We start from the raw sequence: 14,146 nt of genomic DNA on the forward strand, positions 1-14,146 counted from the left end.
ACGAACATATTTATAATAGCTATTTTGAAGACCTTGCCCTGTGTTTCAGCTATATTGCATTTCTTAGGACCTACTGTAGTAGGGTTTTTGAGTTTTGGTAAAAACATATTGTCTTGTGTGTTAATGATTGTGGCATCTGGGTTTGGAATTATAGATATTGATATTTGTTCTTGTCTTTGTTGGGTGGGTATTCCATTCCTTGATTCTGTTGCTCTCTCTGGATCTTAGGAAAGTGTAGTGGCTATATGTTGCCATGTAGTGAGCGCTTCTGAGTCCTTCATATGTGTGGCCAAAGCTCACAGAATTTCTTGGAAGTGAAAGCAGAAAGAATATAAGAGATGGATGATGAGGAGGAATGCTATGAACTTGACACTGCTGTTACATTAATGAACTCCAGAGTCTGTTATTACCTGTCCCAAATCTATGTAAGATCAAGTCAGTCAAAATTCTAGCCTAAATGGGGAAAGTGCTCACAACTCTCTACCTCCAGCAAGGGAACTATGGGCAGATGATAGGTACTAGGGAAGGGAGAACTATTCTCTGAGACTGTGGTCACTGGTCATTTGTCCTTGCTCCATCGCATCATCTCATATCCTTAAACATATGGACAACATTAAGTGGATTCATTGGTTACTTTAAGAAGAAAAAAACCATAAGGTTGGGAACATTTGAGCAATTTAAAACTTGAAAGCTTAAATGTGGTTGTTTACATTACATTGTAGATATATATGCAAGCTTCAAAGAATAAAAAAGGAAAAATGCCAGTAAATGAAATAATATTCAAAATATTTCTAAATAGCAAAGTGTCTCCTCATAGGGGATTTACAAGTCTATTTCCCCATTAACAGCTTCTGTACTTAGCTACCATGGGAAAATACAAATATTCCTGTGGGATAATTCTTTAGGCCATGCGATTTTACTCTCTCAAACAATCTCAGATTTCTGTGGCACTATTTGGTCACTTCCATCTAGAGTTACAGTTAACATCAATATTAACATGTCTCCAATAGTCCTGCAGAGTGCCTGGGACAGATTACATCTCAATCTGTAATAACATTGTTGTTTTTGTTCCCTTACCACAAAAGGTAAGTAAGGGAAGAATAGTAGCAATATTAGAGGATACAGTATCTCTGTTTTAGGGATGGAGATTGTATTGATTGTGTGATTAAAATCATCTGTCCATGTATACACTGCTATTCCTGGGAAATTGGGGTAACTACTTATTTTGTCCTTAGAATTTATACACCAATGTGATGATAATCTTCCATGAACATTGGTCTAATTAATTCCTCTGTCAAGAGTCTAAGTTCACTCTCTTGAATTAATTTGTTAACAGAGCACAGTCATCTTAAAGCCTAAGCCCAAATAGCTTATAAAACTGTCTTTAATTTTGTTTTCCAGTGTTCTAAACAGTTCTATGCTTACTTCAACGTATGTTCTCATCCTTGTCCCAGAGTGTCTTGAACTAGACTGTCATTTCTGATATTTATCTTTCTCTCAAAAAGATTTCTCAAGTTTTATCTTTAAATATTTTCATTCATCAAATTGTTATTCAATACTACCTTTTCAAAATTCGGTTCTATGATCATCTAACTGCAAGTGTCTCCTTGTGCTTTGATTAGGCTTTACAGAGTCTATGGTGCTTCTGTAACAGTGATCATGCTATCTCTATTTACACAAATGTCATTAGAAACAGTTTTTAAAGCACCAAATAAATAGTACATCCTCAGCAAATACATTCTAATAACAAAATAATTATAAAAATTTTTCATTGGATTAAGAATCAAAAGAATTAAGTTTACATTTGCCTTCACTTGCCTTATGCATCCACTACTAATTATTAGATTTACAAATATTGTGTATGTGTTTTCCATTCATATGTCACTATGTCCAATGTGTGACTATGACCAAAAAGTACTAAATGATGAATAGATATGATAAATGCATATTGTATATGTTTCTCAGAAAATTCCATCAATACTTTACCATGCTTATAAAGCAAGTAGAGAGTAATTTAAAAGTCTGGGGAGATTTCAAAATCCATGCCACTCATCACTCTACTGTAATAAAAAAAATCCCTACATTTTCTCTTGTTAGAGGTATTCAAGAAGAGAGGAAGAAATTTATGAGGGGTGTCTGAATCATCAAATTTTGCCTCTACTAAGTGCATATGTATGTTATACTATTATAGGATCTTCTGTTCACTACACACTGGCTTCTTAAGTACACATGATAATTATATTTATGGGTGAATCACATGTCCATTGTTTCTCAAGGAACAATATTTTTCAACATAGTATTTTTATTAAAATGTGTAAATTTCAGACATTGCATTGTGATCACACTGGCTTCCCTTTCCTCCCAGGTTCACCCTCCCACCCTTCTGCCCTACTCCAGTGCCCCCCACCCACCAAAAAAAGAAGAAAGAAAAGAAAAGAAAAAAACCCACCAAGTTTAATATGTGTTGCCCATATGCTCATTGAAGCATGGTCAAACTCTCAATGACTAATCCCTTAAAGAAAACTGAGTCCTTTGCTACCCAGTCACCAGAAGCCAATAACTGTGAAGAGCTACACTTCAGCATGAAAGAAACAATTTTTGTTCTTATTATCATGTTGGCAATTAGGCAAATTGTGAGTACTGGAAATCCAGGTACTGGAAGAGTGATGTTTTTCTTCCTTAATCTCAGAACCAGAAGCAATTCCAGATAATTTGATTGGAAGTAAAAATTGGATCTTCTTATTTCCTTAGGATCATACTCATTTTTATTTGAACTCCTAGATTTCCCCTTTTGTGTATTCTCTTCCTCTTGCATTATCACTTTCCATATTTTTTCTGATTCTGCTTTCCACCCATTTTCTTTTTTTATTTTATTACTTTCTACCTTTCAGAATGTTCCTTAAACATTGTGTATCTACATAAGAAATCTTTCTTCTTTGCCCATGCAAGAATTATTTTGTTGTTTCGTGCAGAACCCAATGCTTCTGAGTAGACTACTAATTGTGATTAGTGTCAATATATATATATATATATATATATATATATATATATATATGGAAAAAAGAATAGGAGGTGTTAGTAATACTATTCACTCTAGAAATATTTATTGACTTGCATGTCCACTGTGAACCTGGAGTGACAGAGATGAAAAACATAGCTTATCTGAGTAAAGATTCTACATATTATAGAAAAAAGTGCTTTTTTATGTTATTACTCATATTCCCCATAGTCTACCTTCTCCCCAAATCTATTGTATTTTATAGATAACATAAGTTGCTTATTTCATGCTCATTTTATGCATATAAAATGTAATTTCCTCAAGTAGGTATATCATAGGCTGTCTATTGCTTTATATTACAACTACTATCTGTGCAATTTATGCTTTTTTAACTAGTCTACTGAGTTGGGCACCTACAGATATTAGGCAAAATCCTGTTATGAGATGGTATGGTTAAGGAAAGTATTGTGAATTTTCATTGATATTTTGTTAATATTTATTAATTTTATAAAATCCTTAATTATGAAATTTCTACTGAATCTTACAAAGGATGTTGACTATATTTACCTCTTGTATTATCCTTTATTAGGATCTCCCTATACTCCTTGTTATATTCTTCTTCTACACCTTTAATTATTCCTTCTTTTAGCTTCAGGTCCTAGCTGATATATATATATATATATATATTGCATAAATATATGCAATATTTATCCTTCTGTGTCTGGTTTATTTTACTCCCAATCAGAAGCAGTTTCATCAACTTTCCTGAAAACAATATAATACTTTTCTCTTAGTAAAAACCAATTGTGTACACTTAACACATTCCATTTATTTATTAATTTATTAAGGGGCACTTATGTCAATTCCACACCTTGGATTGAGTAATGACACAATATCCATAAACATTCAAGTCTCTCTGGAGCATGGTGATATTTTTATCTGTGAGTATATAACAAGAATATATAGAAATCCTTGTTTTAACTTTGTGAGGAGCTTGCATACTTATTTTCATAGTGTCTGGACCATTTTTTGTTAGCACAATAGTGACTAAGGGTTCCTTTCCCCATGCGTTTTATCATTGTATTTGTAGTTTTCCCCCATGACAGTTGTTTTGATTGTGGTGAGATGTAATTTCAGTGTAGTTTTTTATTTGTATATTCATGATGACCATGGATGTTGAATATTTTTAGAAGATTAATAATGTGAAGGTAGAAAAGACATTTCAATAACAAATATTTCTTCATTTTTTTTTTAACCATTGTGATTTTTTCAAATGAGCTCTAAAGTAGTGAGTGAAAATGATGTATGGTAGCAACAGACACTTTTATTTATTTTTAGAGTTTATTCACAGTTATTAGTCATGGTTATTAGTTAAATTAATTGTGAATATCACGCAAACCATTTCGGTGCACATAACAAAAATTAGGTCAATATGTGAATTGGCAATTTTAATAATTTAAATTTAAAATTTTGATATTGGATTTTCATTTTGAGGTAATGTTTTAGAGAATATGCAGTTTATAAGTCAAGAATCCAGAGTCCTGGGTTCTGGTTCCTAGTTCTGCTAATAGTGGGAATAAGAGAAGTTTAATTTGTAATTTTGAGTCTCAGAATTTTTCAGCCTGAATAATGGTAAAACCAGAGTTAAATAGTCTAGGTGTCTACTAGGTGATTTTATTTTCCCACAGAAAGCCTTTCTTTCTTTTTATTAGCAGAAAATTCCCAACCCTCTTATCAGTGCATATATTAACAGAAGATAGTGTGAAATCGTAAACATTTGCATATTTCTTAGGCCTTGAAAAAGCATGGCAAGATGAGGCATAGGCTCCAGAATAATCCGTGTAGTGCACTGAGCAGTAGAGGCATGCTATAATCTTGATAGGCTTGGAAGCAGATGAGAAAAGACTCAGTGGACAAATCTCAAGTATATTATGATAAAAGAGACAAACCAGCTTCAGAAAGCAAGGTCCCATGTGATTCCAAATGTACTCAACATATGAAGTTGTCAAATTGGCAGGCATAGAAAGTAGAACGGCTATTAGAAACTAAAAAAGCGTCTTAAGGATATTGGAGTCATGCTTAAGAGTTGTTTCATAGATATAACATTTCAAAGTTGTAAGATAAAGTTTGGAATATATGTTTTGTAATAATATGTGATATTCAATATCACTAAGCTGTATATTTAAAATGGTCAGTATGGTCCTATTTTTAAAATCACATTAAAAAGACATTATGTAGAAGAATAAGGAGCCTGGTCAACATGACAAAGAATACATTATGCCTTCATTAAAGTCATTGAACTTCATATATTATATAAATTTCATTTATTTAATATTAAACTATATCTTATGATTTAGCTTATTTTAAAAAATTCAGTTCTAAGGTAAGTATCATATAGCTCTCATTTCCTGATGGAGATTCAACAACTAATTTTTAAGTTAGTATTTCCTGTTATATAGTCTCTTTGTTTAAGTTTTATGTAAAAGATAAAAATTGGAATGAAGTGTATGGCATAGTCAGATGTAACTAACAGTGTCTTTTGTATCTTTGGAGAAAATTAAGTTTCCCATGCATTCTTTCATATTTGTAAACAAATAGAATTTCTTGCTTGTGTAATCCATTTATTGGTATAGATATTTGTGGAAATTTTAGCTTTATGTTATTTTCTAATTAATTTTAGGCTATTAGGGGCTTTGTGTTGAATTATGCTGTTATTTATGTAACACCATTGTCATTCTCACTATCCTTAGTACCATCATTATTTATCCCATGTGATGAATTTTATTATTAAGTAGTTATAGTTATAATACAAACACAAATAATTAAATTACTGTAATCACGAATAATTCTACTTTCTTCCTCATTTTCTTAGTTCTCAGGTTCTATAGACCAGTTGATTGGATCAATGGATGGAGGGAACCACACAGTGGTGTCTGAGTTTGTGTTTCTGGGACTCACCCACTCATGGGAGATTCAGCTCCTCCTCCTTGTGCTCGCCTCTGTGCTCTATGTGCTAAGCATGACTGGAAACATCCTCATTGTGTTCTCCGTGACCACTGACCCTCACTTACACTCCCCCATGTACTTTCTGCTGGCAGGTCTCTCCTTCATTGACTTGGCAGCCTGTTCTGTTACTTCCCCCAAGATGGTTTATGATTTGTTTAAAAAGTACAAAGTCATCTCCTTTGCAGGCTGTATGACTCAAATCTTCTTTATTCATGTCATTGGTGGTGTGGAGATGGTGCTGCTTGTGGCGATGGCATTTGACAGATATGTGGCCATATGTAAGCCTCTGTACTACCTGACCATCATGAGCCCACGAGTGTGTGTTTTGTGTCTGGCTGCCTCTTGGGTCCTGGGCATTAGTCACTCATTGTTCCAGCTGGCTTTTGTTATTGGCTTACCCTTCTGTGGCCCAAATGTATTCGACAGCTTTTACTGTGACCTACCTCGACTTCTCAAATTGGCATGTACAGACACCTACAAATTGCAGTTCATGGTTACTGTCAACAGTGGGTTCATCTGTGTTGGCTCTTTCTTGTTGCTTCTCATTTCTTATATCTTCATCCTGTTCAGTGTTTGGAAACATTCTTCAGGAGGTTCATCCAAAGCCCTCTCCACTCTCTCAGCTCACATCACTGTGGTGTTTTTATTCTTTGGTCCCACACTGTTTGTTTATACATGGCCACATCCTGACTCCCAAATAGACAAATTTCTTGCTCTTTTTGATGCAGTTTTTACTCCTTTTCTAAATCCAGTCATCTATACATTTAGGAATAAAGAGATGAAGGCAGCAATAAAGAGGATTTTCAAAACACTATTAACTTTTAGAAACATCTCATAAATATTATAATAACATATTTGTTTGAATAATAATGTTTTCTGTATGGTACATTTTGTATTGACATCACTGATGTGCATAATTAATGAGTGTTATATTCTTTAATAATGCTCTTGTACATTTAAAAAAGGAATGTGTGTATTCAGATGATGTGCACAAATATGTAGTAATTATACTACATTTCCAGCAATAGAGGAGAGGGTTCTGAACTGACCTTACCCTGTAGTCAGACTGATGATTATATTAAATATCACCATAGAAGCTTTGTCCAACAACAGATGGAAACAGAGGCAATGACCCACATGGAAGCACTGGACTGAGCTCCCAAGATCCAGTTGAAGAGTGGAAAGAGTGAGAGTATGAGCAAGGAATTCAAGACCATGAGGGGTTCATCCACTGAGACAGTTTGCCTGAGTTAATGGTAGCTCACCAACTCCAAGTGGAATGGGAGTGAACGAGCATGGGAACAAACAAGTCCCTCTTAAGGGGCTTGACAGTTGGGACCGACTGAGGGGCCACTGAGAGTGACACTGGGATTTGTCTCTACTGCACGTACTGGCTTCTTGAGATTCTATTCTTTTTGGATGTAAACCTTGCTCAACCTAGTTGTAGTAGGGAGGGCCTTGGACTTTCTACAGGGCAGGGGGCATCCAGGGCAGGGGGCATTGCCCTCTTTAGGATTGGAGGGGTGGGGTAGAAGGGCTTGTGGAGGGAGTGGGAGGGGAGTGGGAGGAGAGGAGGGATTGGGAATTTGGATTGGTACTTTTTTAAGTAATATATTTTAAAAAAAGAAAAAATTACTTTTAATAATGATGGATGGTTTTCTTATCTTGTGTTAGAAAATACCCGTGTTTCTTCAAAGTTATTTTTAAAATTCATATTATATATTTCACTTTAATATTCCTAGGTAGACATTTCACATTCAACTTCTTCACCCAGCCATATCCTACATATTTTTCTCCAGGGTCTAGTCCAGTGAATCACCATGACCCTTTCCTGTTCTCCTCAACATGGCAGATCTATCCAAGGTCTTAAACCAAGTGCCCTGGCTGATTCTAGCCACTCTTTCCTTCACTACAACTGACCTCAAGGCTTTAGTCAGGAGCCACTCTGCCTGTGTCCAACCCACCACCTATTTGATGCCAAATATATGCCTCCTATCAGCCATATCTACCCACATACCCAGGTTTGGACCAGGATACACATCTTGCACTCTAGCCTGGTACTCTCTATCTACCTGACATGATTCCACCTTAGCCACTCCCACACTCAAGGCCCAGTCTATGCACAATCCTCTATTTTGTCTCAACCTGTATCCATATCAGACACAACTAACAAAAGTATCCACATGCCTATGTCTCATTGCAAAAATGCGAAAATATGAAAGATTAAGCTAGTATCTCTTCTCAAAGCCTACCAGTTATATAGAAATACTTACCACTGAAAATTACCTACAGGAACTCTAGGACACAGAATTTAATAGAACAATTACAAATATCAGCAAAGCATTCAAGGAATTTAAAGAAAACACAAAGAAAGAGATAATGAAATTAGGGACAAGGAATTTAAGAAGAATAACTGTTCAAGCTATACCCAAGAAAGTACAAACATAAGTCTGATGGAAATAATGAAGACAATCCTGGACTTGAGAACAGAAGTCAGTAAGGAGATAGAAACACTGAGGAGAACTCAAACTGAAATGAAGGTGGGATTGAAAATTCCAATCTTTCCAATAATTCAACTAGAAAACACACAAAAAACCCCTTCAATTATAATGACTCAGACAGTGGCTAGAATATCAGTAGATAATTGAAACAAAATAAGAATGGAATATAAGAATTAGGAAAAAAAGAAAAAGGGCATGCAATAATGTGAGACATAAAAAGGAAAAAGTCTTTCAACTACAGGCATAAGTGAGGGCAAAGAATACCAAATCAGTAGAGTGAACAAGGTCTTCAACAAGATCATAAAATAAAACTTCCTCAAACAGAGGAAAGACATACCTTTGTAGGGACAAGAAATACACAGGACACCAACAAAACAGGACCAGAATAGAAAATCCTCACAACATGTCATAACTAAAACACCGAGTATACAGAAAAAAAAAAGAGCTACAAAAGGATAAAAAAACCGCAAGTTACATACAAAGGAAAAGTCTTCAGAATAACAGCTGATTTCTCGATGGAAACTTTAAAATCCTGAAGAGTCTGGAGCAATTCACTCCAAATCCTAAAATACCATGAAGGAGAGTCAATCTAGGCTGTATACCCAGAAAAAAAACTATCCACAATATGTTAATGAGAAAGAAAATGTTTTAAAGATATAAAAAACACAAAAATTTATATTCTACCACCAAACCAAAGAAAATACAGTAAGAAGTATTATGGGCTAAAGAGAGGAATGAGCATAGGTAAGAGAAAGAAGCATGAAGATAAAATTACTAAAATACAAGGTATCACAGATATCACAAATACAATACTAAAAATCAACAATATGACTGCAAGTAACATGCACATTTCAATAATAACATTTGTTATTAATGGCCTCAATTCTCCAACCAAAAGACACAGACTGACTAAATATATAAAAAACAAAATCCGGAGGAGGCAGCTCTCTGAATTTGAGGTCAGCCTGTTATACAGAGCAAGTTGTACAGGACAGCTAGGAAAAAGAAAAGGAACCAAAATCAAAAGCAAAATCAAACCAATCCAAAACAACCCCCCAAAATGCTGGTCAGAACACTGGGAAAAGGGGACTTTCAAAAAACTTCTTGGAGAAATATTTTGTATTGTTTTCTATTTTTGCTCCTTTCCTTGTCCTTGATCAATTTTCACTAGAAGGTAGAACAAGCAACTAAAACTCTGAGATGAGAGTTAGTTATTCAGACACAAGTAACGAGCTGTGAATCAGTGGTCTGAAGACTTTGAAGGAATGTCTCATAATCTTTTCTTTCTCTTTTTTCTTGATGCATTTTCCCAAAGACGGAATATAATATGTCACTCTAATGGAGTGCACATTAAAAGGTGATAAAATTAATGCAAATACTATGTTCTTTCTGGTTATATGATAGGAAAAGAAAATATTAGAAGACAAAGAGTGTGAAGACACTTAGAACTAAATGATCATGAAAACCAAATTTTGTAGTTCTTTTATTCAGCACCACACATCAGGGCTGGTTCTTAATGTGAAATTGCATACAAATTTACTTGATTTTTCTGCTACAACAAAGACTAATACAATGATTAGGGAGTATTTTTACAGTCCCAGAATCTCACAACATAATACATAACTGGTAACATTAAGAACAAGATATCGAGTGCTCAGCTGTAAATAGGAAACATGTATTTTAATTCCACCACCACCAAGGCTCAGAGAACACAGTAGAAGAGGAGGTAGAAAGAATGTAAGAGCTGAATGATTGACAGAAGTTCTGTAAAATTCTGTCTTCTAGTTATGTTTGACTATTGCACTTATGAACTCACAACATCTGAGGTTAGTCATAAAGCCCCCACAAGATCAAGCCAACCAAAATTCTAACACATCTTTACTGAGGTTTATCACTTGGGGCAGCTGTGAAGGTTTATTCTTCTGTTCAATTTCCTGATTGTTTTCTATGCTTCCTGTGGAGCTAAAGATGTGATCATCCAGTTTCTTGTTCCTGCTGACATTCTACACCTTCCCCACCATTATGGGCTCTCGTCCTCTGGAACCATCACTAGAAATAAACTTTGTTCCTTAAGTTGCTTTCGAACATGGTATTTTATCACAACAATGGAAAAATAAATGATACAGGTAGAGACAGTCCAGAATTGATGTGTACAAATCCTACTTGATATATAAAATGAGTTATAGGAATAACTTATAGTCTTGAGTATGACTATGGAGAGCTATATTTAAGTTAATTTGCTACATTTTGACTACCAAATTACTATGTTATATGGTTTTACATATATAAAAGAAGTAATGAACACCTGGGTTTGAAGTGTTAAAGCAGTACGGGTTCAGATCAAGCACAACATTGGCAAAGCCAGTCTCTAGTTATGTTATATGTTCATATGTGCTCTGTTTCACTTTTACCCACACTTTTCTCATCTCACATAATACTGTTAAATAATGGAATGAATGCCTTTATTGTGTAGCAGCCCTACACAGAGAATAGCCAAATGGTGCTTTGCTGTGAGGTGGAGATAGTCTGACTAGGATTTGAAGGATTAATTGGTGGGAACATTGAAAATCCAATTTGGGGGGTAAAGTGAGATGACTTCATTGGTCTAGTGGTGTGAATAAGAATAGACCCCATAGGCCGGGCGGTGGTGGCGCACGCCTTTAATCCCAGCACTCGGGAGGCAGAGGCAGGCGGATCTCTGTGAGTTCAAGGCCAGCCTGATCTACAAGAGCTAGTTCCAGGACAGGCTCCAAAACCACAGAGAAACCTTGTCTCGAAAAACCAAAAAAAAAAAAAAAAAAAAAAAAAAAAAAAAAAAAAAAAAAAAAAAAAAAGAATAGACCCCATAGGCTCATACATTTGAATACTTAGTTATCAGGGTGTGGCGCTATTCAATAGGATTAGGATTGGGGGTGGGGCCTTGTTGGAGGAAGTGTGTCATTGGGGATGGGCTGCCCAAGCTATGTCCAGTCTCCCTCTGTCTCTTTCTTGGCAAGGGGATCAGGATGTAGCTTTCGGGTACTGTTCCAGTGCATGTAGGCTGCCATGCTCCCTGACATGTTAACAATGGGCTCAGCTTCTGAAGCTTTAAGTAAGTTCCAAGTTAAATGCTTTTTAAAAATAAGAATTTCCTTGGTCATGGTGTCTCTTCATGGCAATAGAACAGGGGCTAAGACAGTGGAGAAAGGCACTTTTCCAGTCAAGTACCTCAGTTTGATCTCCAAAATCCACCCAATGATGGAAAGAAAGAATTAACTTCTGAAAGTTGTCTTCTGTCCTCTGAACATGTGCTATGTCACATACTTAGCTCTAATAATAATAAACTGAATAAATGTGATATCAAGTTTGTAGAATAGTTTTGGTATGTAGAGCTCACTAACTGTGGCTGTTATGCAGTGTAGTGGATTACTATAGCAAACGTCATTAGTCTGACTAAAGCTTTCCGGCCTCTGATAAAATTCTCCATCTTTAACATCTCTCCATCTTTTTTGTAGCCTTAGTGATATTTGTCTTTGAATATACCAGATATGTATGGACACATATGATGGATAACAGCAGGTTCTCTCATCAAAGCAGATTCATACAACAATGCAATATAATAGATGACACAGAAGATACAGGTGTTAAGTTCTTGAACAAGGTTCCAATCATACATAGGAGAAAAGAAAGTCTCTTTAATAGGCAATGCTGGGTGAGCTAGGTGTTTACACGCAGGTATCCATAACTTGATTCTTATGCCTATATCTCTTACTCTGTATAAAATCAGCTCATAACTGACCAGAGACTATAATCTGTGTAAGTTCAGAAACTTTGAAGCTGCCAGAGAAAGTATGGAGAAAACAATTTAAGGTGTGTGCAGAGGCAATGAGTTTCTGAGCAAAACTCTACTAACTCAGGAAATAATAGAAAGAATAGAAAATGGGACTGTACCTTCTCTTAATGGGTCCGATGACCTGGGACTGATGTGTGAAGTCGGGGAAACGAAGAAAAGTCTGACTACCTGTTTCCAACAAGTGGCCCTGGGTAGCCTGAGCTGTTTTTATTTATACAGTTTCAATAGTTTGCATGAACAGTTTTACAATCATATTTGTTTCCTTAAGTTTCTAATAACAATTACAATAATTGCCAGTTTGTTCTCTTTCCTTTCCATCTCTCAACTTCTTCACCGGTAATCATTACCTACTTGATTCATAGCTTTACTATTTGAAGCATGAGAAGTATAGCAAGCAAGAAAGGAAGTTTTCTAACTAGGCACACCTACAGATGGAACAGTGTGCCCAGTTGGCAGCATTTGTGGTTACAGCATCATGCAAAGTGAAAGAGTTTTTGCCTTTAATGGTTAATGTTTACCTCTGGTCAAATCTAAACTCTCACAATCAACTCCTTAGCCAAGGCTGAGTCAATCCATTCTTCAGTCTATACTATTGTAACTCCTGTGGGGAATATACCAGGTTTTCTCCTATCATCCTATAAACTACATAACTTAAAAACTTATTCTTAATAGTTGTCACTGCTTATCTTTGTTCTCATGTCTCCTTCCTTTCAGCTTTCTATGTATTGGCACAGCTATAGAGATGAGGGCATTGTCGGTTTCTATGATTTTGCTTCACTCCCTGTTCCTAGACTGTTCCCATTAACTCTTGATATCATCTACTTATTAACATTTCTCCTCGACTTTTATGGTTAAAATTATTCTTTCCAGGGCAATTATGCAAATTTGTAATATTGTCATTAACTTCTGTGACTCTTTCAGGTCAGTTACAAGGTGCATTGGAAAGGCAACATCCTGTTCTTGAGGATCCTGAATTCATAGTCACACCTGAAACATTCAAAGACTGTAGGGGCTAATTCAGTTCCACTGTATATTTTTAACAACAACCACTCTGACTCACCCAGAGAAGGGTCACCAGGGCTACGGTTTTCCTAATACAGTTGCCATTTCATCTATGGCTTTAAGAAAGTGAAACTAGAAGCAGCCAGCAATAATTTGTGTAAGGAAAGCAGGAATAGCAGGTAGCACATATGCATATAATTGGGGTCATGCCCAGAATTATATAGCAAGCTACTCATTGGCTTTGCTAAAAATGGGTTAAATTTTCCCAGGCTTTCCATACTATTCTCAGGCCTTATTTCTGAAATAAAGCACATGGCTCCCAGCAGTAACAATCTAACAAAACTGCACAATGAAAGAAATCATCACTAGATTAAAAAGTTTTGATAGATGCTTGTGAAGAAATAAGATCAATAACCAGAATATACAAAGAATTTAAAAAAAATAACCCTTAAACACAGGAAGACTACATAATCCAAGCGATTAGTGAGGAAAAAACAGAACAGATACTTACAAATAGAAATATGTTCAACATTTTTGATCGTTAGGAGAAACAAATTGAAACTATCCCATTTGTCTTCCCAATGTCTCTGTCTCCTGTTCCATGGGGTTCCCTGAACTTTGAGAGGGGAAGTCTTTGTCTGTATGCATAACATCTGGCTTTGGGTCTATGTATTTGTTCTCATCTACTGCAGAAGGAAGCAACTCTGTTGTGAAAGGAAGCAACTCTGATGGTGGCTGAATAAAGCTATGATATATGGATATAGCAGAATATCATTTAGAGCCATTGTTACTTTTTTATTGTCCACT

At 35.6% G+C, this 14,146-nt stretch overlaps 1 protein-coding gene across 1 annotated transcript; it reads left to right on the top strand.

The window, feature by feature from the left end:
- The first annotated feature begins 5,903 nt into the window (after positions 1 to 5,903).
- On the top strand, positions 5,904 to 6,842 carry LOC130881609 (olfactory receptor 4F3/4F16/4F29-like). Its single transcript, XM_057781250.1, has one exon. The coding sequence runs from the start codon at positions 5,904 to 5,906 to the stop codon at positions 6,840 to 6,842; it is 939 nt and encodes a 312-aa protein (XP_057637233.1).
- Positions 6,843 to 14,146: the final 7,304 nt, after the last annotated feature.

Source organism: Chionomys nivalis, chromosome 9, assembly GCF_950005125.1.
Source record: "Chionomys nivalis chromosome 9, mChiNiv1.1, whole genome shotgun sequence".
NCBI lineage: Eukaryota > Metazoa > Chordata > Mammalia > Rodentia > Cricetidae > Chionomys > Chionomys nivalis.